The sequence below is a fragment of the Electrona antarctica genome, assembly GCF_951216825.1.
Source record: "Electrona antarctica genome assembly, chromosome: 14".
In the NCBI taxonomy this organism is placed as follows: Eukaryota; Metazoa; Chordata; class Actinopteri; order Myctophiformes; family Myctophidae; genus Electrona; species Electrona antarctica.
Genome location: NC_136795.1, coordinates 6,961,695 through 6,984,921, shown reverse-complemented (window position 1 = coordinate 6,984,921; position 23,227 = coordinate 6,961,695). Strand labels below are relative to the sequence as shown.

Genomic DNA, 23,227 nt, shown 5'->3' with positions numbered 1-23,227 from the left:
ACACATGCCAAACTCCATCTTTAAAAACGGTTCTAACCAAAGTGGATGGTCCACACCGCAACTATTAACGACAACGATAGTAATTTTGTATGAATGATAGAAACATTGCCGGCCAAGAAACTCAATTCAAGAAACTCTCAGGAGGACATCTGGCATGCAGTTGGTGTTATTCGCCATTGGAAAAGAACGAGGCGATTATGAGTAGCTAATTCTACAATAAATATTTTCATGGAAAAAATTAGAATCGTGTGAGATCTCACATTGTGTGATCTCAATTCTTGTGGAGGAAAACCGAGATTCACATTTGAGCAAGAATTTTGCAGCACTCCCTCAGGTACAACTATCTTGCCTCCTTATAATTCATAATTAGATTCAGATATCGCTGGTGTTGGGAAGAAATCTTGTATCTCACATTACCCATATTTCAACTATTTATATATTTTTTCCAAGTTAATGCCCTGCTTCATCATACAAGTGTCGTACAAAAGTACTGAAAATAGCAGATCTACTAGCTCACAATACCTCATGATGCGAGCCATCGTGAGCTTGTAAATCACAGATTTTCACTATTTTAAAATGTTTTTACATTTTTGAATAATATAATACTATTATGAATATATTAATTATTAATATAATAATAATATAAAGGAACGGTTTTGTACTAGCACCTGACCTATAACGTTATCCATATATCCTATTTGGATGTGTCTGTGTTTCAGCGCCACATACATGGAGATCTCTCTCTATTTCTTGCCCTCTCGTGTGGGTGCTTACACAGGCTGCCCACACACAGCTAGACTGTTTGCAGAACATAATGGTTCATCAGTGTAGATGCTCACATTATCCTTATAGTTGTAGTTATCGTGCTTGGGTGAACGGCTCTTTATACTTTTTTTTTCAACGTGAGTGTCACACCCCTAAAATAGCACATGTACAAGCTCACAGCGCCTTAATCTAAGCACAACACGTGAGCTTATAGATTGGCTATTTTCGGTGTACAAGCTAAGTGTAAATCACATTTTGCAGCTACACTACATTAACACATTTTATTGTGATTTGGTTTGCTGAATACTACAAAATATGTATGAATTGACTATAATAACATCTGGACCCACCAGCTTCTATACAAATGTATTCTTTTTGGACTGGTTCCAAACCAGTGCTCTTCTGGAAAGAAAGGACAATGCATAATATTTGTTTGGTTTGGTTTGATTTTTATTTTATTTTACTTTTCAAACACCTGGTATTAATTTGTGGACCTGGTCTACAAAGACCTTACCCCTTATGACCAAACTTGTTTTTTGAAAAACATTTTAAAATAGTGAAAATAGCCGATCTACATCAACGGGTTGTGAGCTCGTAGATTGGCTATTTTCACAATTTCTACTTTTTTCAAGATGGGGCCCCTTGTGTACACAGTAAAACAAGTGTTCATTTAACCCTGGACCTTTAAGGAGCAGTCTGGGTTGTACTGTATTATAGTCACTAGAAGCTCGACCGACCATCTCGCTCTAGCGCCACAGAAAAGTTGGCAAAAATAGAAAAGGTGAGGGGTCTAAAATGATGACGTTAAAGGAGAATTCCATGCTAGAAGGCTTTCTTACCTTTATTTGTAGTTGTTACGTCCCCGCCAAAGAGGTCCAGGTGTTATTTTGTGCAAAAGTGCATTATTGGCTATTTCCCCTAATATAAGCCCTCAATGGGGGTTCGGTTTTCGTGCTAATTCGCTTATTTCCGTGGAAATAAGTAGTAAAGTGTGCCACTTTACACAATAGGGATACTATTTACATTATTAAGAGATGTTATTCTGGAACCTGAGTACGTGTATGTGTACGCATCACCAGATAGCACAAACACTCGTCTTCTTCATAAATGTCCGTTTAATAAAGAATAAAAGTGTGAAACTGTAAATACAGAAAAAAGAAGCATGTCAAAATCTTATCTGACAAACATGAAATGCAATGTACTAAGACAGCAATGCAAATACACAGATTCTGACATCAATAAGCTGCAAATGTTTTTACTCTAACAAAGCATGATGAAATGGTACATGAATTCTCTCTAAAGCATGATGAAATAAACTTGCATTAATTGTCTCTTTACAAAGTTAAACATACACAAAACACCAACATTCCAAAGTACTCACAAACAAAGCTTCTGTGAGGTCCAAACACAGTCAGTGTGAGTGTAGATGTGTGTAGAGGGTGTCAATGCAGAGCAGTCCTTTTTCCCCTCTAAACTGACAAGGCATGGTTTACTAACCCTTGATTAGTACTAAAGGTGCAGCTAATGCACTCTTGATTGACCTGACCTGAGGTCCTGATGACTTCTAATAAACAATGACATCAAAGGCAGAAATAAGGTTACTCTTGATTGACCTGAGGTCATGATAACCTCTAATAATCAAAGACACAGAAAATAAGGTTACATTCCCTTGTCAGCCTGTAAAAGGCGCTAAAACATGGCAAATAAAGGCATGTTACATAACAGATGTTTTGAGCGATGGATATAAGCAAATTAGCACAACACCCCAATGCCCCATTCAATTCAATGCAATTCAATTCATTGAGGGCTTATGGTAGGGGAAATAGCCAATAATGCGCTTTTGCACAAAATAACAACTGGACCTCTTTGGTGGGGACGTGACAACTACAAATAAAGGTAAATGTAATGACATTGCACCACTTCAGGAAGTCGCCAGCGGATGTATTGCGTGATAAGGCAGTGTTACTGTATGCTCACTGTACATGATGGAAGTACAGTAAGGCTGCAGAAAGCGGCTATTATCATAGGCAGAGTACTGAGGAAGATTTGTGTGTGTGAGGAGACCCCAGTCTAACGCTCCTCCGGACTCCATAGTGTTGTTATAACTCATTTAGTACTGAGACCAGATTCTACAACATGTCTTCTAAATCATGACAGTTTTCAGAAAAACCTCTGTTTCTATATCAGTGATTTTAAAACTATTTCATGTCAAGGATCCCAAAAATTCTATGTAATTGGCCGCCGACCCCCCTCTGAAAATATGTTGTTCCAGGGACCCCCCAGAAGCACTGAAATAATATATTCTAAATGTGCGCCACATTTTCACGATTTAAAATAAATTGCAGATCTACAAGACACCAAAAGGGGTTCCCGTCCTGTATGGGTTAACTAGACAACTAGAAATTAGCATTTAGGCCTATTGTTGAAATGTAGATGCTTTTTTTTTCGCGTGTATGTGGTTTTGTTTTTTATACTGTAGAATGAACAGATGAAATGAGAAGATTCATATTCATGGGAATCTAGTGGAATCTTAACGCTTAGGCCGCCATTGCCGTAGATCTACGTCAATTAAAAGCAATTAACTGTTGCGGCCATTGCCGTTGATTTTGCAATTGGTCTTTTAGAGTGCTTTTGATTGATCAAGTCTTAATTCTACTCGCGTTACCATCTGGTTGCTAGCTGGTGTTGTCAATAACACTGGATCGTGCCATCTTGACCGCCATGCCCATACACACCCACTCTATCTGTTTCTTTCAATTGCCTGTATCTCCTATTCCTTGTCCCAGATGGCATTTTTGGTCAAAACGAGGTTTATTCCACGGCCCAGAGCAGACACTGTGATCCTGCTGCATCATATTATAGCAGCACCCGCGGTAAACATGGACTGATGTTGCATCGTCACACACCCTAACATAAGATCATAACATCCGGTTTGGTTTATTGGCTCTTCAAAATAAGAGCTGAACAGGGAAAAAGTGAATTATATCACAGTGTTCACTGTACAGTATCAATAAATGCTGGTGGCCTAAGCGTTAACCCAACAAATTCTTGAACTGTCGTCATTTGGCACTTTCCGGGAGCCTTTCGTGGAGCCTGTGGATCACGAGTCAACCCATGATAGAAAGCTTTCCCAAACGCCCTTGCTTTGATCATGAGAGAGGAAAACTGCAGTCTTTGGAGATTTTAAGGATAGCCTATTTTCAGTTATTAGTTATTTCAGTCTTCCAGAAAACCGTAACGATCTCCGATATATTTCATAACCGCAATCGTTAACGCCCCAATCTGCAATGTCTTCAACTGGTTATCCGTATGGCTATCATAGTTTTACATATTGTGTTAAAGGTGTAAGGAAACGGAAATGGTGGACATTTTATTTTGAAGTTTCACCTTGAAACGCTGGCTCTGAAGTTTCTGAACCAATCAGAGCGTCGCATCTATGGGGTCTCAAAGTCTGTGACTTCCTGCACGTGAATTTCGTTTGTAAACAAAGTGACAGAGAGACTGGGGAAAAGCCAAGGGGCCAGTGAGGCTATTCAACGTTGAAGCTCTGGGCCCTAGTGGTAGGAGGAGGGACTACAGGCGGACCCGTGGATTCATGACCGGGAAACCCTGTGCAGCTGGGCTTTAACATTGAGCGCTCGGTTGCACTTCCGCATTTGACCACCAAAATTTGGTGGTCAAATGCGGAAGTAGACGTTCTGAGACGGTACTTCCGGCAGTCTTCCGGGTGCTTCAAAACGCCACTGAGCAACTTCCACTGACATGAATAGCTGGGGGGCGGAGCTTCGCGCCAGTTCAGTCGCTATCCTTTTACTGTATATACTCTATGGGAAAAGCCAGCAGATTATTTCTAACCTATACACAACCTATATACATATTTTAGCGTGATGAATGATGATTACCTTTAAAACAAGTAATACACTGTTTGGATGTCATCTTGAATGAGATTAAAAACGGAGTACCGGTAGTTATTTAATCAAAACCAGCTGTAGAGGAGGAGAATGAAGCATGGGAATCAAACTGGTGAGCTTCATTTTTATTGGCTTTTATTGATGTGTATCTCTACACATCATCACGCAGCAAGTTTTCGTTTTCAGGAAGTAATAAAAAATATATTTTTATGGACTTTTGATATAAAAACACACAAAAATGAGATTTGCCAATTTTGGCATCCATTGTTCGGTATGCCCATATGATGACCACAGATATGGTCTAAAAGTGTGAAAAACTTGTCACAAATTACACATTAGGACTTGCCCTTTTTCAGTTGTGAGTTTTTCTTTTGCTTTAATCGACGCCTACGTTTGATTTCCCTTAAACCTATTCCTCCTCTTCCCCCTCCCCGCGTCTCTGTCATTCAGCAGATGTCACTTTTCAGTTCGCTCCATCTTAATCGCTTTCTCATCGGCTCTTCTCCTCCGCAGATAAATGACATGTCCGCGTCATTAGCGCTGTCATAGCCCAAACATTTAGACTCTCGTAGAGGTTTTTTCCGATTCTGACGAATCTCTCTACGAGAGTCTAAAAGACTAGTCCCTTAAAAAAAGTATTTTTATTGAAAACTACGGTCCCTACGGGTGTAATTGTTTTCCGAACACCCGCCGGACATGTGGGGCAAAACTATTTAGATTTTAGATTTTGCATATGTACAAGGTAAGAGTGATTTTGAGGCACAGACGTAAACACGAGACTTTTTTTAAGGGACTAGTCTTTTAGACTCTCGTAGAGAGATTCGTCAGAATCGGAAAAAAACCTCTACGAGAGTCTAAATGTTTGGGCTAGCGCTGTCACAATGATTACATAATGGCCCATCGCAATTATTTTATATAATCATCATTATTCTTGCATAATCGTCTGAATCGTTTCATCCGTTGAAAAATGCTCATGCATTCTCAAAACCAGCTTGTGTGGATCTGCTTCTGCCGCTATTTAAAACCATCATTCAGTGTAAAATGATTCAATATGGCCTGTTTTTTTTTGGCCATAGCACATTATGTATTTGGATTCTATTTTGATTCTATTTTTTGTTTTACATAGCCTAAAAAAAAGAGAGAGATATAAGATGATTTGTTCCAAAGCAGTGGTTTTCAACCAGTGATCCGTGGACCACCAGCGGTCCTTGAGGGAGGTTCCCAGGTGGTCCCCAGCTAAATGATGAGAGTTGGTAACCCTTATATATCTTTAACTCTTGAGAGCGTAAAATGGTTTCATTTTACGCTCTCAAAAGTTGAACTATTGTTAAACATCTGCATTACTTAACCTATTTTGACCTGAGATCAGATTCTAAAAATGTCTTCTACATCCTGACAGTTTTCTGAAAAAGCTATGTTTCTATGTCAGTGGTTCTTCGATTTTTCAAAAATAGCAGCTATTTTTCAATAGCTAAAGCATAACATAATGCTAACACCAAAAGGGGTTCCCGCCCAAAATGGGTTAATTTACAAGAAGTCTACACACCATTGGAGAATGTAGAATAAATGTAATTTTGATCGTTTGCCTGTTCTCTCCTACAGCTTGGAATTGTGGACAAAGTCTTATACAACGAATTAACAAATTATTCTATACTTTTGTGTCGAAGAGGCCAAATGTGATCAAATGGTCGTCCGTGGCTCAAATGCTGAATAAATAATGGGAAATGATATGAAAAAAAAGGTTGAAAATCACTGTTCTAAAGTGTGTCCTGATGGTGGGCATTCCATCTGCATCCGTTCATCATTCCATGGTTATTCCTCTCCTCCCTCTCCTCTCCAGCGCTACCCGAGTGACCGTGCTGCTCCTCCTGAGGTCATGTGACCTGCTCTGCGTCGGAACCGAGGGAGGGGGTGTGTACTTTCTGGATCTGCCCCGCCTCTCTCTCAGGGACAGCCAATCACTGCACCAGGACCAGGTCATGCAGAGGTGAGAAGTGTGTGTGTGTGCGTGCGTGCGTGCGCCAGAGTCTGGAACATAACACTAATAACTCCATGCTCATAAACTCACTCGTGAACCTCAAATCAATAATTCATTAATGCACCCAAGCAAGTTGCAAGCGAATGCTTTTTCAGCGCTGAGAGCGTTGTCGTCCTCCACTCTGCCTCCTGTCCCGTTCTTCCAGAACCAGACTCTGCTGCCTCTAGATTAGAACAACACATAAAACTGATATGAAGTTAGGGGACTTATGTCGCTGGTTAAAACTGGTATGAGGTTAGGGGACTTATGTGGCCGGTTAAAACTGGTATGAGGTTAGGGGACTTATGTCGCTGGTTAAAACTGGTATGAGGTTAGGGGACTTATGTCGCTGGTTAAAACTGGTATGAGGTTAGGGTACTTATGTGGCCGGTTAAAACTGGTATGAGGTTAGGGGACTTATGTGGCCGGTTAAAACTGGTATGAGGTTAGGGGACTTATGTGGCTGGTTAAAACTGGTATGAGGTTAGGGGACTTATGTGGCCGGTTAAAACTGATATGAGGTTAGGGGACTTATGTGGCCGGTTAAAACTGATATGAGGTTATGGGACTTACGTGGTCGGTTAAGACTGAGGTTAGGTTTAGATTTTGTGGGGCAACGCGAAAAACGCCACGTTGGACGTCTCCGCGTTTCCCAATCGCAGTATACATGCAGCAGCAGTAGGTCGATAATCTTCATCTTGATGAGTAACCTACTGGTGATTATCGGCTGATATTAATTTGAATCCTTGGGTATCTTTGAGGGGTTTCAAATTGCTTACAGGTATGTAACTCTCAGAGTTATGGAAATTAAAAAAAGAAAAAAAAGTTGAGAACCACTGCCCTTGAATGAGAATCGGAGATAAACGGAGTCTCTTGAACGCACCATAATCAGGGTTCTGTTGATGGAAACAGACTCTAGAATGATAGAGTAGATAGAATCAGTTGCGGTCCTCAAAGTTGGACTGTTAGAATAGTGTGTAGTTGGTGTTCTGATATGTTTTCCCAATGCAGCAAAATATTCATTAGCTCTGTCGCAATTATTACATAATCGCCTCTATCGCAATTACTTGATACAACCAACCGTTGGTCTCAGCCTTGTGAGCACACAGTAAAAGTCCTCAGCGAGAGTCCCATAAGGGTCCATTCGGTTGCATTAATTTTGTACCCTGCCTGGGTCTAATGGACACTGAGGATATTTGCAGAGTAATGGTCTCTTTTTGGATTCACTACATAAGCCACTTATAGTGTGATTGTTTATCACTGGCATGCCTGTGAGGAGTGTGAGCCATGGGGTTGGAGACGTTATGAAAAGAGGCACTTTAATGGCCTCTCTTGTTCACTCTCTCGTTTTTGAGGGGCGCTAGCCGCCTCCTATGCCCAGCTTTCCGGGTTTGTGTAAACACAAACATTGAAGACGGAAAAGCGAGGACGCAAATTGTGTTTGGCCGGAATGAGATGATGTATGATGACAAGAGCTCCCCTCACTTCACACAGATTTTTGAGGGGCGCTAGCCCCTCCTATACACAGGTTTAATGTTTGTCTTTAGTTCAATGTTTGTTTTGTAAACGCGTTGACAATTAAGGGAAAATGTAAGTCATAATGTGTCATTTACGTCATATTGTCTCTTTATTGTTAATGGCGTTTGTGTTTGTGTTTGCACCGTTTGTTTTACATCACCATTACATCACCTAATCAACATGAGTTAGTATATATGTATATAATATATAGTATATATAGTATATAATATATACTATATTATATTATAGTATATTATATTATACTATATATACTATATATAGTATATATATAGTATATAATATGTATATTAGTGCCCCTCACTTTACGGGTGTTATTTATTTTCTTTATAAACACTCTTTCTCGCCTCTACCTCCCTATCAGGGTGTGTGTAACTTTTGAACACAAAATACACTCCCGTTCCCCTCTACTCAGCACTCACGCATCCCACTGTGCATGTAGCAGGAATATGTGTGCACGCACGCACGCATGACAAACTGTGTACGCTACACACTCACACACACAGTAGTTGTGTCAGGGTTGTGAGGAATGCGGTACCACAAGAACGTTCAGTTCCGAAAGAAAGTGGATTGTTATAATTCCAGTTCAATTCTCAAATACTTAAGTGAATAACATAACTGTCGCTGACATGACGGTGAGTCAGCCTGATTCACACAGTGACTCAGACCTTGTTCACAGTACAATGAACACTATGTCCTGTTTCTGTAGCGTGAGGCAGCTTGATGTACAAGTACACCCCCTGGACATGACGCTAGGTCTAGGATGTCCCATTTTTCTTTCTCAGCAGATGTCTTTGTTATGACCCGGCCGGGTATCGAACCCCGACCTCCCAGTCTCGGAGAGGACACTCTAACCACAAGGTTGTGTTATTGGCTGGTTAATTTTGCACAGCCAACACTAAAATCTAAAATGACACAGATGCTTTCCTGGTTTTAATGGGTTAAGTACACAGGATTGTTTGTGATGGAGTTGAAATTCCCGTGTCATATGTTTTTTTTTTTTTAATATAACCTTTTATTAAACCAGGACAGTGAATATTGAGATAAAAAATTCAATTCATGGTCCATTTTTTCCCCTTGTAGTCGGAGAATGGCACACACCCAGCCGGTATACAAGCTTGTAGCTAGAGCTTGGAAGATCTGCTATTTTCGTTGAATGTTCACCTCAGAATAGGGACGCCAGGGTTCACGTGGTTAAAATACATCACATTTCTTAAAATACTTTTAAGAGTCTGTTTCATAACCAGATAAATGTAGAACACATTGTCTGTTTCATAACCAGATAAATGTAGAACACATTGTCTGTTTCATAACCAGATAAATGTAGAACACATTGTCACGTTCATTCATTCTGCAAGGTCATTCTGCAAGGTCATTCTGCAATGCAAGGTCATTCTGCAAGGTCATTCTGCAAGGTCATTCTACAAGGTCATTCTGCAATGCATTTGGAAGCCACGGGTGCAGAATGCACAAAGGCCCTCTCCCCAATTCCCATACATTTCAAACAGAAAGCATCTGTCAATGTTTACAGAAATAAGAGTTACAAAAATGTTGGATGGATACATGCTCCATGTTCTGTCAACCGTGTATACAGTAATCCATTATTAATATACAAAGACAATAATGTCCGTCATCTTCTGGACAGAACATTTTGGTTCATGGTTTTGATTTGCTGTTCATGACATGCATACTAGGAGTTTTACCGAAGCGCTTTTTACTACTTTTCATTGGTTCAATATGTTTTTTGAGTGCTGCAACCACTCCAAGGAACAGCAATGTCCGTGTTAACCTATGTGACATGTGTTAACCTATGTGTGTGACTATGAGTACCAGTAGGGGCAAAAGTGGCGCTCTTGTGCCAGAAACAGAGAGCGAGAGATAGTGCTGCACTGTTGCCTGCTAATGAGAGAGAGAGAGAGAGAGAGAGAGAGAGAGAGAGGAGGGGAGGGGGGGGGGGGGGGGGGGGACTGCACCACTCAGTTCACACGGGTGTGATTTTTTAAAGGGTGTTCAATAAAAATCAAAAACCTCAAAAATGGACTTAGGTGGTTTCCTCCCGACAGGAACGATATGCATACACTTATGAAATATGTGGCGGTCATACTCTATACTTATTTGTTCTTTTCACAGTCTTTCTTTCCGCGCCGTACATACATTCTTTCCATTCCATAGACGACTCCTCCTGTATACGTTGGAAACATGTGGCGGACATGTGTTGCAGGACAAGTGTACTGTATGTGTTTATTCCACTGCGTTGCTCGTTGCACTGTACCGTTTGTTACGCTGGTAATAACAGTGTGCTGTTGTGTTCTGCTGTCTCTCTCTCTCTCTCACACACACACACACACACACACACACACACACACACACACACACACACACAGCCTCATTCTGACTGAGTGGCCATGGCCAAACCCCTCATTACACACGCTTGTTTATGGAAGTGGGCGGAATTGAAGCCTAACAAGGGCCCTGATAAGGCTGCGTGTGCACGTGTGTGTGTGTGCGCAGATGGGAGAGAAGATGTTGGACAGTGCGGCTTTGTGCCGGCTGCCAAAACCTGGTGTTCCGGTTCAGGGAAGTGTTTAGTCAAATCTCTCCACACGCATTGCACGCACGCGCGAATACACAAATGGATACACACACACACGCATTGCACGCACGCACGCACGAATATATTATATATACACAAACGCATATGCGCACACACACACGCATTGCATGCGCACAGACACGCTCATCGAGGTTCTGCAGCAGGATGCCGGATTCCCTAAAAATACTCATGGACCGAGAGGGAGAGAGAGAGAGAGAGAGGGACATAGAGAGAGAGAGAGGGAGAGAGAGAGAGAGAGAGAGGGACAGAGAGAGAGAGAGAGGGACAGAGAGAGAGAGAGAGAGAGGGACAGAGGGAGAGAGAGAGAGAGAGGGACAGAGAGAGAGAGAGAGAGAGAGGGACAGAGAGAGAGAGAGGGACAGAGGGAGAGAGAGAGAGAGAGAGAGAGAGGGACAGAGAGAGAGAGAGGGACAGAGGGAGAGAGAGAGAGAGAGGGACAGAGAGAGAGAGAGGGACTGAGGGAGAGAGAGAGAGAGAGAGGGACAGAGAGAGAGAGAGGGACAGAGGGAGAGAGAGAGAGAGAGGGACAGAGAGAGAGAGAGGGACAGAGGGAGAGAGAGAGAGAGAGGGACAGAGAGAGAGAGAGGGACAGAGGGAGAGAGAGAGAGAGAGGGACAGAGGGAGAGAGAGACAGAGAGAGAGGGACAGAGGGAGAGAGACAGAGGGAGAGAGAGACAGAGAGAGAGGGACAGAGGGAGAGAGAGAGAGAGAGGGACAGAGGGAGAGAGAGAGAGAGAGGGACAGAGGGAGAGAGAGAGAGAGAGGGACAGAGGGAGAGAGAGAGGGACAGAGGGAGAGAGAGAGAGAGAGAGGGACAGAGGGAGGGAGAGAGAGAGAGAGAGGGACAGAGAGAGAGAGAGGGACAGAGGGAGAGAGAGAGAGAGAGGGACAGAGGGAGAGAGAGACAGAGAGAGAGGGACAGAGGGAGAGAGAGACAGAGAGAGAGGGACAGAGGGAGAGAGAGAGAGAGAGAGAGAGAGAGGGACAGAGGGAGAGAGAGAGAGACAATGGAATGTTTTGTTGGGTTTCTGCCTGTCTGCTTCCGGAGAGGATCCTCAGTCAGTCAGCCCTCCCCAACCAGTCAGAGGTGTGTGTGTGTGTGTGTGTGCGTGTGTGCGTGCGTATGTGTGTGAGCGCCCGCGTATGCGTGTGTGGCGCGTGTGTGCGTGCTTGCCCGTGTGCACGCTCGTGTGGCAGCAGGCAGGCTATCTCTCAGGGTCGGTTCTGCCTCATCCGCAGCCAAGTGCCCAGAGACTAGAGTTCACCCACCTCCCCTCACTTTCTCTTTCTCTTAGATCTTTCTAACCCTCCATCCTCTGCTTTATCATCACTCTGTTGTCATCTGCATCCTCAGCCCCTCCCCGAGTCCTCGGCTTGGGGCAGTCCTCTGCATCCTCGGCCCCTCCCTGAGTCCTCGGCTTGGGCCAGTCCTCTGTCATCTCAATGCGGTGTCTCTCTCTGATCTTCTTTCTGCTGTCTAGTGCTGCTGTTGAAGAAGGAATGCACGTCGCTCACTGAAGTGTTCGTTTAATTTTGAAACGGACACTTCCAGGGTTAAATAAACGGTTTCAGGCTTTCTGATTTTAAATAAACGCAGGGTTTTGCTGTGCGGTTTTGGGACATCTTCCCTGCTTCACAACTCCTGGCTTCATTTGTTGTTGTTGTTGTTTGGATGAGCTCTAGTCCTGTGCCAGGGCCTAGAGTCTTTTCGACTTGTGTGGATGAATGGCTTGGCTTGGGTTTTCAGAGAGCTATTTCTTTAACGTTTGAACCTCATTAAGCTCTCTGCTTTCCAATCCCTATATGCTCTACTTAACAAAATAGCTGCTCATTAAACATAGCATTCCTCTGTTATCTCCGCCTCCAATGTGGTTCTTCCGTGTCTAACCATGAGGAATTGGATGAAGAGGTGTATGAGGACACTGCAGGTCAAATTATACATCAATGGGTTTCAAAAGCAGGGATTGGTGATTTTTATATCATGGTTATTATAGTTGACTAAAACTAACGAAATAACGAAAACTAAAATTGAAAAGGCATTTTTGTTAACTGAACTAAATAAAAACTATAATAAAAAAATAAAAACTATGATTATTGTGTATTACAAAACGAACTAAATCGAACTGAAATTATAAACGGAATTAGTTTTCGTTTTTCTCGTTACGAACAGTAACTGAATATATATTCTTAAATGGTATCTTTTGTTGACCTCTGACCTTTTTGAATCCTGCCTGCACCTGACAAATAACCCAAAGTGTGAAAAAATTAACCTAACACTAAAACGAATATAAACTAAAAATAAGCGTTGGGTGTTGGGTGTAGTGTTTTTTTTTTTTCTTCTTTTTTTCCCAACTCTGAATGTTGTGGTTGTTGCATAATAGTTTTCCTCAGCTTGCCAGAGGACTACAGGTGTATAATAGTATTGTGTTTTTCTCAGCTTGCCAGAGGACTACAGGTGTATAATAGCATTGTGTTGTTGTGTCCTCAGCTTGCCAGAGGACTACAGGTGTGGGAAGTCTCTGGGACCGGTGGAATCTCTTCAGGAACACCCCCAGCTGCCCGGGAAGATTCTGATTGGCTACAACCGAGGCCTGGTGGTCCTATGGGATCTGAGCGCTCGACATCCAGACCATCTCTTCCTGGGCAAGCAGGTACATCTGGCCCAAAGAAACACGTTTCTCTGCATGTTGATCGTCAGAGTCAGACTGACGCTCCTTCTGCTGAGTGCATGTCGGCCAACATTTGTGTTGACTAACTTTATTTCACTTATTATTGTGTTTATTTGATAGGGACATTAATGAAGATCACTTATTATTGTGTTTATTTGATAGGGACATTAATGAAGATCACTTATTATTGTGTTTATTTGATAGGGACATTAATGAAGATCCATAAGGAAGGATATATAACAAGTAAACATGCAGGAGTTAGCATGAAAGATGGAACTTGAAAACAGGATAGGTACGGAGCTCGATAACCATTACCCGAAAACAATCCGATAACAAGCTTATTGTGTCCCCGTTATCAATAAGCTTTAGACGTTTCAAGCCTGTTATCGAGCATAGCGGCCCAGGTTTAAACAATCAAGACAAGAGGCGATCAAGAAATATATACCTGCCAACCAGCGCTGTCCGGAACTCCCTTATTGCAAGTGTTAGGCCACTCTGTATGCACATTGGGCCCGATTCACTAAGCTGTTTACACCCATATTTTGGGTGTAAAGGAATTTTCCAAACTTCAGTAATCTTTTTTTTTGTCTGTGAATTTTGCGGAGGGACGCTCTTTCTCAAGTCTGCTCTTATGCAGACTTATGGGATTAGAATGCCTTATTCTATCGACTACTAACGTGGGAAGTTCTTTTACACCCAAAATGAGGGAGTAAACGGCTTATATGGGGCCCATTGATCTTACTGTGTTCTATTTGAGCATCCCTCGGTGCAGGTCGAACTGTCCTAGAAGAACTTTTGTTGCAGTGTGTTGGAACGCTGCCACGGCTCTTCTCTTTCCTCGGCTACAGTGCCTTTAGAATGCATTGCACCGAAGCAGCTCAGAGTCATGTAATAGAGTCATATAGGCCGATAGGCAGGTCCCTCCTGAATACACCGTATACTGCTAAAAAGCAATAAGGTATTCATAATGGAGGAGATGAAAGGCTTAGCGTACAGGCATGAGATCAAACGTTATTGCTGCGTGCGTGCGTGAGTGTGCGAGCGTGTGTACATACAGTACATACCATATAGGGAGACATAGCCTTTTTTCATCCTTAATTGTCTTTGAACCTTGCTGACCGATACGATATTGTGTGTGTGTGTGTGTGTGTGTGTGTGTGTGTGTGTGTGTGTGTGTGTGTGTGTGTGTGTGTGTGTGTGTGTGTGTGTGTGTGTGTGTGTGTGTGTGTGTGTGTGTGTGTGTGTGTGTGTGTGTGTGTGTGTGTGTGTGTGTGTGTGTGTGTGTGTGTGTGTGTGTGTGTGTGTGTGTGTGTGGTCTCATGCTGCAGCAGCTGGAGAGCCTGGTGTGGGAACGGACTGGAAACTCCTACGTCAGTTCCCATAGCGACGGGGGATATTCTGTGTGGCCCGTAACCAGCGGCAACCCCTATATTCACCAGCCAGTGTCCTCTACTATACCTTATGGTGAGACTTATCGCTCGTGCACACTAACACACACACACTAAAATGTGGAACGCCCTACCAACAGCCGTTAAGAAATGTGAATCCCTAGACTACTTCAAAACCGCTCTCAATGAGCACTAACGTGCAATTCAAAACTGGTCCCCTATGTTTCTATACTGTACACCTTTTTCTTCTAACCGTTTATATGATGACAAATTTCCCTGTGTTTTTGCATAGAAGTCTATATGTATCTGTACGTCTTTAAATGTTCTGATGAATTAAACATGGAGTACCCTGATATATATACAAGTCTTTTTCTGGTATGATCCTCTTGCCTTTTTTGTACTGACCTGTACTTTCGTTGAACTATACACATTCTACAAACTGATAATAACATTTACGCACGCACGCACGCACGCACGCACGCACACGCGCACGCGTTTTAGTCAAATAGTTTCTGATCACTGCTGTTTGTCACAGGTCCATTCCCCTGCAAGGCCATTAACAAGATCCTGTGGAGGACCACACAGTCGGGGTGAGTGGCATTTTGACACAATGAGGAATGAAGTGATGTCAAAGTCATGATATTACAAGTTCCTTTTGCAAAGCAAAGAAATCTAAGCTTTAAAGGAGAATTCCATGCTAGAAGGCTTTCTTACCTTTCGTTACGTCCCCACCAAAGAGGTCCAGGTGTTATTTTGTGCAAAAGCTCCTTATTGGCTATTTTCCTTACCATAAGCCCTAAATGAATTGCATTGAATTGAATGGGAATTTAATGGGGCTATGGGGTGATGTGCTAATTCGCTTATTTCCATCGCTCAAAATTATATATTTTTGAGTGGTGTAAACCACTCCTACAACTGGCTTTGTTAGTGCAGAAAAAATGAGCATGGTTGCTATGTTCACCCTGTTAGGGTTAGAAATGAAATCACACCCGGGTGAACATAGCAACCATGCTCATTTTTTCTGCACAGAAAAAAAACCCTGTTCACCCGGGTGTGATTTCATTACGTCAGACATGATTTCATTACGTCAGACAGGCTATATAAGACCTTACACCACTCAGTTCACACGGGTGTGATTTTTTGTATATATCCTCTCTTCATAATGTAAATAATATTCCAAGCGGCACAGTTTACTACTTATTTCGATGGAAATAAGCGAATTAGCACAACACCCCATAGCCCCATTCAATTCCCATTCAATGCAATTCATTGAGCAATTATGGTAGGGGAAATATCCAATAAGGAGCTTTTGCACAATAAAACACCTGGACCTCTTTGGTGGGGACGTAACAACTACAAAGAAAGGTAAGAAAGCCTTCTAGCATGGAATTCTCCTTTAACTCCAGTGTTTCTCCAATTATTCCTTTTTTATAGAGCTTGGAAAATTGTGTTTCTTATGTAATTTTTTCCAGTATGGGCACATCTAATGACTAACCCAACTGGGCACTTTTCAGCCTACGACCGATTAGTACACAAAAATAGAAGAAAATCCTACGCTAGTTCTCGCAGCTCTCTCCTTTTCCATCCCAGTGTGTCCCAGGAGAGCCCTTGTGTTGCTTTCATTTCTTTCGATCTTGCCTTCTTGGATAAGCCTGATTTATACTAAGTTGCACGCCAGTAGGTGAGGGCATATATGAAAAAAAGGCACCTTACCCTAAAAAAATTGCAACAGAAGGTTTCTCAACTGTTTTGTGTAGTATTAGGTGTCCTTAATAACATACTAAAAGTTTACCAAAGTTTGACCATGCGAAAGGTGTTATTTTCAAGATGGCGTCCAAGATGGCCAAAAAATCATTAAAATAGCCTAACTCCTTCATTATTTATCGTAGACAAGTATTTTTTGTGTCTAACCCTATGTTTTTGAGGCCTGTGAATCCATTGGACTTGTCAAAATGGCAGAGATAGAATCAGATCATTGTGAAATCCAATATTTTATATTTGACTCTATTAAAACTCTCTGAAATGGACACCCATTTCAAGTTAAAAGGATATACCCAGGGGGCAAAGGGGGTTGACCTGCATTTGTCATAACATACAAAGTTGTCCACCAGAAATAATATCTATGACCCCCTAGGATCACAACCTATATGGACAACTCGGTCAATTTTGTTGCGAAAGTCCAATATGGCCGCCCCCAATATTAGCCCCTATTAGTTATAATGGGGGGTGAATAGGGCAACATTTTAAACTGAGAGATATTTCCACGAAACTTCTCAGGTTGATCAATGATATGAATACGAAAAAAAATTGTATTGCAAGTTTCCATGAAATCCAATATGGCCGCCACAATATTAGCACCAAGAAAATAGGTTTTGGCTCTAACTTCTGAACCAGATGAGCTAGAAATGCAAACTCGGTGTCTATTTCATGGTTTCTGACCATGAGAGACTCAATGGAATACCTATTTTTATTATTGGGTGTGTCTGGACCCTTATTGTGCATATTTACAAGATGGTGGCTACCCGAAATAGTGCTTTACCATGATTTATACCATGATTGTTGACTGTTTTGGCAAACACAAGCAATATTAATCCATTGGCTAAGATTCATGGCACAGAAGGAACATATTTTCTTGAGCTTGCATATTGTCAAAATGGCTGCAAACATGAAAAAGAAAAGAGACATTACATTTCCTGTCAGATCCTATTATCCAGTATCAAAGGTTGTCCACCAGAAATATCTATGACCCAATATAATCACAACCTATATGGACACACCGGTCAATTTCTTTGCTGGAAATCCAATATGGCCACCACAATATTAACCCCCTTTAGCCTATAATGCAGGTGAATAGGGCAACATTTTTAACTGAGGGATATTTCCACGAAACTTCACAGGTTGATCAATGATATGAATACCATAATGGTTTGTATTGGAAGTTTCCATGATATCCAATATGGCCACCACAATACTAGCACCCAGAAAATAGGTTTGGCTCTAAATTCTGAACCAGATGAGCTATAAATACAAACTCATGGTTTCTAACCACGAGAGATATATACTGTAAATATTTTAGCCATAATTTCCCTCTATTAAGTATTATTGTTCTGGGGTGTTTCTTTGCAGAAAGACATCCCTCTGGCTGTATTTTGGTTTTGTTCTACTGTTTCTGTTGGCCTTTCCTCTGTTTATGTTGACAATCATCCCTGGCAGGGACGTGCATCGCCAAGCCGGACATCCCTTCACTGAGTATGGATGGTCTCTCAGTGATGGTCCCCTGTCCATCTAGAGCCAGCCTGGCCTATGCCAGAAAATCTGTTCATGTGCCAGGGACTGGAGACAAGATGCAGCAGGAGCTTCACTCCATTCCTTATCTTGGACTCTGGCTGGCATCCTGTCATGAAAGGACGCGATGAGAGAGATCAATGTCCCTGGACAGCCAAACTTGCCAGCGATCTGCCACAGGCCCTCACGATTGACTGTGTGAAAGGCCTTGGTGAGGTCGACAAACACCATATAGAGCCTTCTGCTCTCTGCACTTTTCTTGCAGCTGGCAAATGGAAAAGATCATGTTACAGGTACCTCTGCCTCCGTGGAAACCACATTGGGATCCAGGGACAACATTCTCAGCATGGCTGATTAGCCGGTTGAGGATGATTCTTGCTAAGATCTTTACTGTGATGTTCAGGACTCAGGAGGGCTATACCATGATGGTTATCGCAGTATGCCCTGTCCCCTTTCCTCTTGTAAACATGCACTATGGATGCGTCCTTGAAGTCTGGAGGGACTTCCCCCTATCCAGATTACCTGGTACAGGTGCCATGCCTCCATTCTTGTAGATATCTGCAGGCAACCCATCACCTCCTGGTGCCTTTCCAGAAGTGGGTTGTTGGAGTGCTTTCACTGTCTCTGCACTGGTGGGGGGGGGGGGGGGGTCAGCCAGATCAGCTTTGATTGGCAGCTGGGGTATCGTGGCAATATCCTCTTTGGAAATTGAGGACTCTCAACACCTCACTGAAGTGCTCTTCCCAGTGTGCTAGGATGTCACTCTTGTCAGTGAGCAGGACACTTGTCAGAGGAGTGGACTGGAGTTGAGCCAGTGGTTTTGGGCCCATAAAGAGCACACAGAATGATGCATGCATCTGAGACATTCCCAGTCAGGAATGGAGTGAAGCTCCTGCTGCATCTTGTCTCCAGTCCCTGGCACATGAACAGATTTTCTGGCAGCCTTTGATACAGCTACATGATATTGTCTTGTTCATTGACATAGGCCAGGCTGGCTCTGTAGATGGACAGGGGACTGCATTCCCGTCACTGAGAGACCATCCATACTCAGCGATGCACGTCCCTGCCAGGGATGATTGTCAACATAAACAGAGGAAATTCCAACAAACAGTAGAACAAAACCAAAATACAGCCAGAGGGATGTCTTTCTGCAAAGAAACACCCCAGAACAATAATATCTTTCGTGGTTAGAAACCATGAGTTTGTATTTATAGCTCATCTGGTTCAGAAGCCAAACCTATTTTCTGGGTGCTAGTATTGTGGTGGCCATATTGGATATCATGGAAACTTCCAATACAAACCATTATGGTATTCATATCATTGATCAACCTGTGAAGTTTCGTGGAAATATCCCTCAGTTAAAAATGTTGCCCTATTCACCTGCATTATAGGCTAATGGGGGCTAATATTGTGGTGGCCATATTGCATTTCCAGCAAAGAAATTGACCGGTGTCTCCATATAGGTTGTGATTCTATTGGGTCATAGATATTTCTGGTGGACAACCTTTGATCCTGGGTAATAGGATCTGACAGGAAATGTAATGTCTCTTTTCTTTTTCATGTTTGCAGCCATTTTGACAATATGCAAGCTCAAGAAAATATGTTCCTTCTGTGCCATGAATCTTAGCCAATGGATTAATATTGCTTGTGTTTGCCAAAACAGTCAACAATCATGGTAGAAATCATGGTAAAGCACTATTTCGGGTAGCCACCATCTTGTAAATATGCACAATAAGGGTCCAGACACACCCAATAATAAAAATAGGTATTCCATTGAGTCTCTCATGGTCAGAAACCATGAAATAGAACGGTGTAGTATGAAAAAAGCAACAAAAGAAAATAGGGGTTAGCGGTACCACACAGTAATAATGCATTTATTCCTTAAGTAAATTGTTGAAAGCTTCAACATAATTTGAATTACAAGTAAAATCACCAATGATGGGCATTATGGCACGTGGAAAAAGGATAAATGTAAATTTATATTGTTCATTTTGAACCTTTAAAACCACTTATAACCACCTTATAACCACTTTTTCAAATACACTAGTTATTATAATCATAACTAATGATTTTTTATATAAGCTAATTGGATTCCTACATAACTAAAACATAGGGTTAGACACCAAAATTACTTGTCTAGGATGAATAATGGATGAGTAATGGTCTTTTAAGAACTGGCGGCGGCCATCTTGAAAATGACACCTTTCGCATGGTCAAACTTTGGTAAACTTTTAGTATGTTATTAAGGACACCTAATACTACACAAAACAGTTGAGAAACCTTCTGTTGCAATTTTTTTAGGGTCAAACCATAATTGCACCTGTCTACAGTGTCACCCGTGACAATAGCTGGTCAGCAAGCGCACAACGTATTACAAACCCAACCTATAAATATAAATCTGCCTTAATGGGCTCTATGCACACAAAACAACTCCTCCTACTTACGGGCCACTTCCTTACCTGTGAAGGAAGTGGGGAAGGGTCTCAAGTTCTTTCCGAAGTAGCTGCCGTTAGGGATGTCCCGATCACGTTTTGAGCATCTGCCGATACCGATTTTTAGAACACGTTTATGCCGTATCACAATAGTACGGTATCCCAAATCAGACAATTTCCAGTCTTAACCCATTTAGGCCTGACCTCAACATTTAAAAAAAAAAATCTAAATCCGCCAGTTTTCTGAAATAAATATTTTCACGATATTTCAAAAATAGCAGATCTACAAGCTCGTAGCGCGCCACTCGGTGGCGCGCTATGAGCTTGTAGATCTGCTATTTTTCAATAGCTAAAGCATAACATAATGCTAACACCAAAAAGGCTTCCCGCCCAAAATGGGTTAATATCATGATATGGATATTATATTGATACTAGGGATGTCCCGATCATGTTTTTTTGGCTCCCGAGCCGTGATCGGCCGCGATTTCCGATCACCCGATCCGATCGGGACAACCCTAGCTGCTGTGCATACGATGGGGACAACCCTAGCTGCTGTGCATACGATGGGGACAACCCTAGCTGCTGTGCATACGATGGGGACAACCCTAGCTGCTGTGCATACGATGGGGACAACCCTAGCTGCTGTGCATACGATGGGGACAACCCTAGCTGCTGTGCATCCGATCGGGACAACCCTAGCTGCTGTGCATCCGATCGGGACAACCCTAGCTGCTGTGCATCCGATCGGGACAACCCTAGCTGCTGTGCATCCGATCGGGACAACCCTAGCTGCTGTGCATCCGATCGGGACAACCCTAGCTGCTGTGCATCCGATCGGGACAACCCTAGCTGCTGTGCATCCGATCGGGACAACCCTAGCTGCTGTGCATCCGATCGGGACAACCCTAGCTGCTGTGCATACGATCGGGACAACCCTAGCTGCTGTGCATACGATCGGGACAACCCTAGCTGCTGTGCATACGATCGGGACAACCCTAGCTGCTGTGCATACGATCGGGACAACCCTAGCTGCTGTGCATACGATCGGGACAACCCTAGCTGCTGTGCATACCGTATTAGCCCATTCTAATAAAATCAACTATTGTGTTGTTCCCCATGCGTCCTGTTCACTCAGTCTCTCTTCTCTCTCTCTCGTCCAGTTCTCCAGTGTTGCTGTACAGTGGAGGGATGCCCAGAGCCAGCTATGGAGACCGCCACTGTCTGTCCATCCAGAAGGACAAGGAGCACGTCACTTTGGACTTCACCTCCAGAGTCATTGACTTCTTCACTGTCCACAACGTGGAGCAGGAGAAAGGTGAGGGTCTTTATCTCATTTAGACCTGAGACCAGATTCTACAAATATCTGCTAAATCATGAAATACCTATGTTTCTATGTCAGTGGTCCTCCTCAAAATATTTAATATATTTCTAAACATGATATGTAGCTGGCCGCTGACAAATCAGCAAAGACATGCCTGATCAGCGTTTTAGGCACGGTTAACATGAGCGCAAATATCTGTTCATTACATTGTTCTTCTGTTGTGTGTATGTGTGATGTCAGACCAGAGCTTGACCAGCGAGGGAGAAAGAGGTAGGGCTCGATCCACGCAAGAGAGACAAGTAGAGGGAGGGAGAGATGGACGTAGAAGAACATTTTTAGAATCTGATCTCAGGTCAAAATGGGTTAAGAGGATCTTCCACTCCACAACAGACACTTGAACATATGAGTTTAATTTTAAAGATGGAGTTCCATGATTTATGTACTTTTTCTGTTTTGTATGTGTTTATGGAGTTCACATTACTCTAATGTATATTAGCAAATACTCTGTGTATTTTTGGTTTCTTCCTGAAAGCTGAAAGCCTTTGAGTCAAAATACCCAATCGCAAAAACACCATTAATTTGGTGACATCATAACCCTAACCCCTCCCCATTATCATACAACAACATCTGTGGGCGAGGCTTACGTTCAAGGTGGGTGGTGCTAAAGTGAAAACCAGGTATACTTAATGAACCTGTTGGGTGTGGCCACATAGAATCACAGCACTCCATCATTAAGCTTTACAGAGCCTCTAATCCCGCCTCCCTTTTCGTTGACAGAGTTCGACGACCCCTCGGCCGTGGTGGTTTTGCTAGAGGAGGAGTTGGTTGTAATCGACCTCCTGACCTCCGGGTGGCCCTCTCTGCCCACGCCGTACCTGGCTCCTCTGCACTCCTCCGCCATCACGTGCTCCTGTCACGTCTCCGCCGTTCCGCCCAAGCTCTGGGAGAGGCTGGTCAACGCAGGCAAGGCCCAGCAGGGACAGCAGCGTACGCACAGGGTGAGGCACAGGTCCTAACTTAAGCCTTTGAGACCTGGAACGCATCCATGTCACGTTAGCGTTTAACCACATTAACCATTAACCCATTTTGGGGCGGGAACCCGTTTTGGTGTTTTAAACATTGTTATAATTTAGCTATTGAAAAATAGCAGATCTACAAGCTCATAGCGCGCCACCGAGTGGCGCGCTATGAACTTGTAGGTCTGCTATTTTTGAAAAATCGTTAAAATGTGCCTCAAATCTTTCCGAAAATTGTCATGATTTAGAAAACTTTTTTTTTTAAATGTTGAC

General features: G+C 42.7%; 1 protein-coding gene across 2 annotated transcripts in view; it reads left to right on the top strand.

Moving 5' to 3' along the window:
* Nucleotides 1-23,227, top strand: part of llgl1 (LLGL scribble cell polarity complex component 1) — a 95,750-nt gene that overhangs the window by 43,479 nt on the left and 29,044 nt on the right. The window contains exons 5-10 of one of the 2 annotated variants that reach the window (XM_079519683.1): nt 6,517-6,663; nt 13,332-13,494; nt 14,844-14,976; nt 15,436-15,490; nt 21,778-21,932; nt 22,716-22,936. In XM_079519683.1, the coding sequence (XP_079375809.1) occupies nt 6,517-6,663; nt 13,332-13,494; nt 14,844-14,976; nt 15,436-15,490; nt 21,778-21,932; nt 22,716-22,936 (874 nt within the window). Of the gene's footprint in view, nt 1-6,516; nt 6,664-13,331; nt 13,495-14,840; nt 14,977-15,435; nt 15,491-21,777; nt 21,933-22,715; nt 22,937-23,227 lie in introns of both variants that reach the window. The other variant, XM_079519682.1, reaches the window with a different exon arrangement.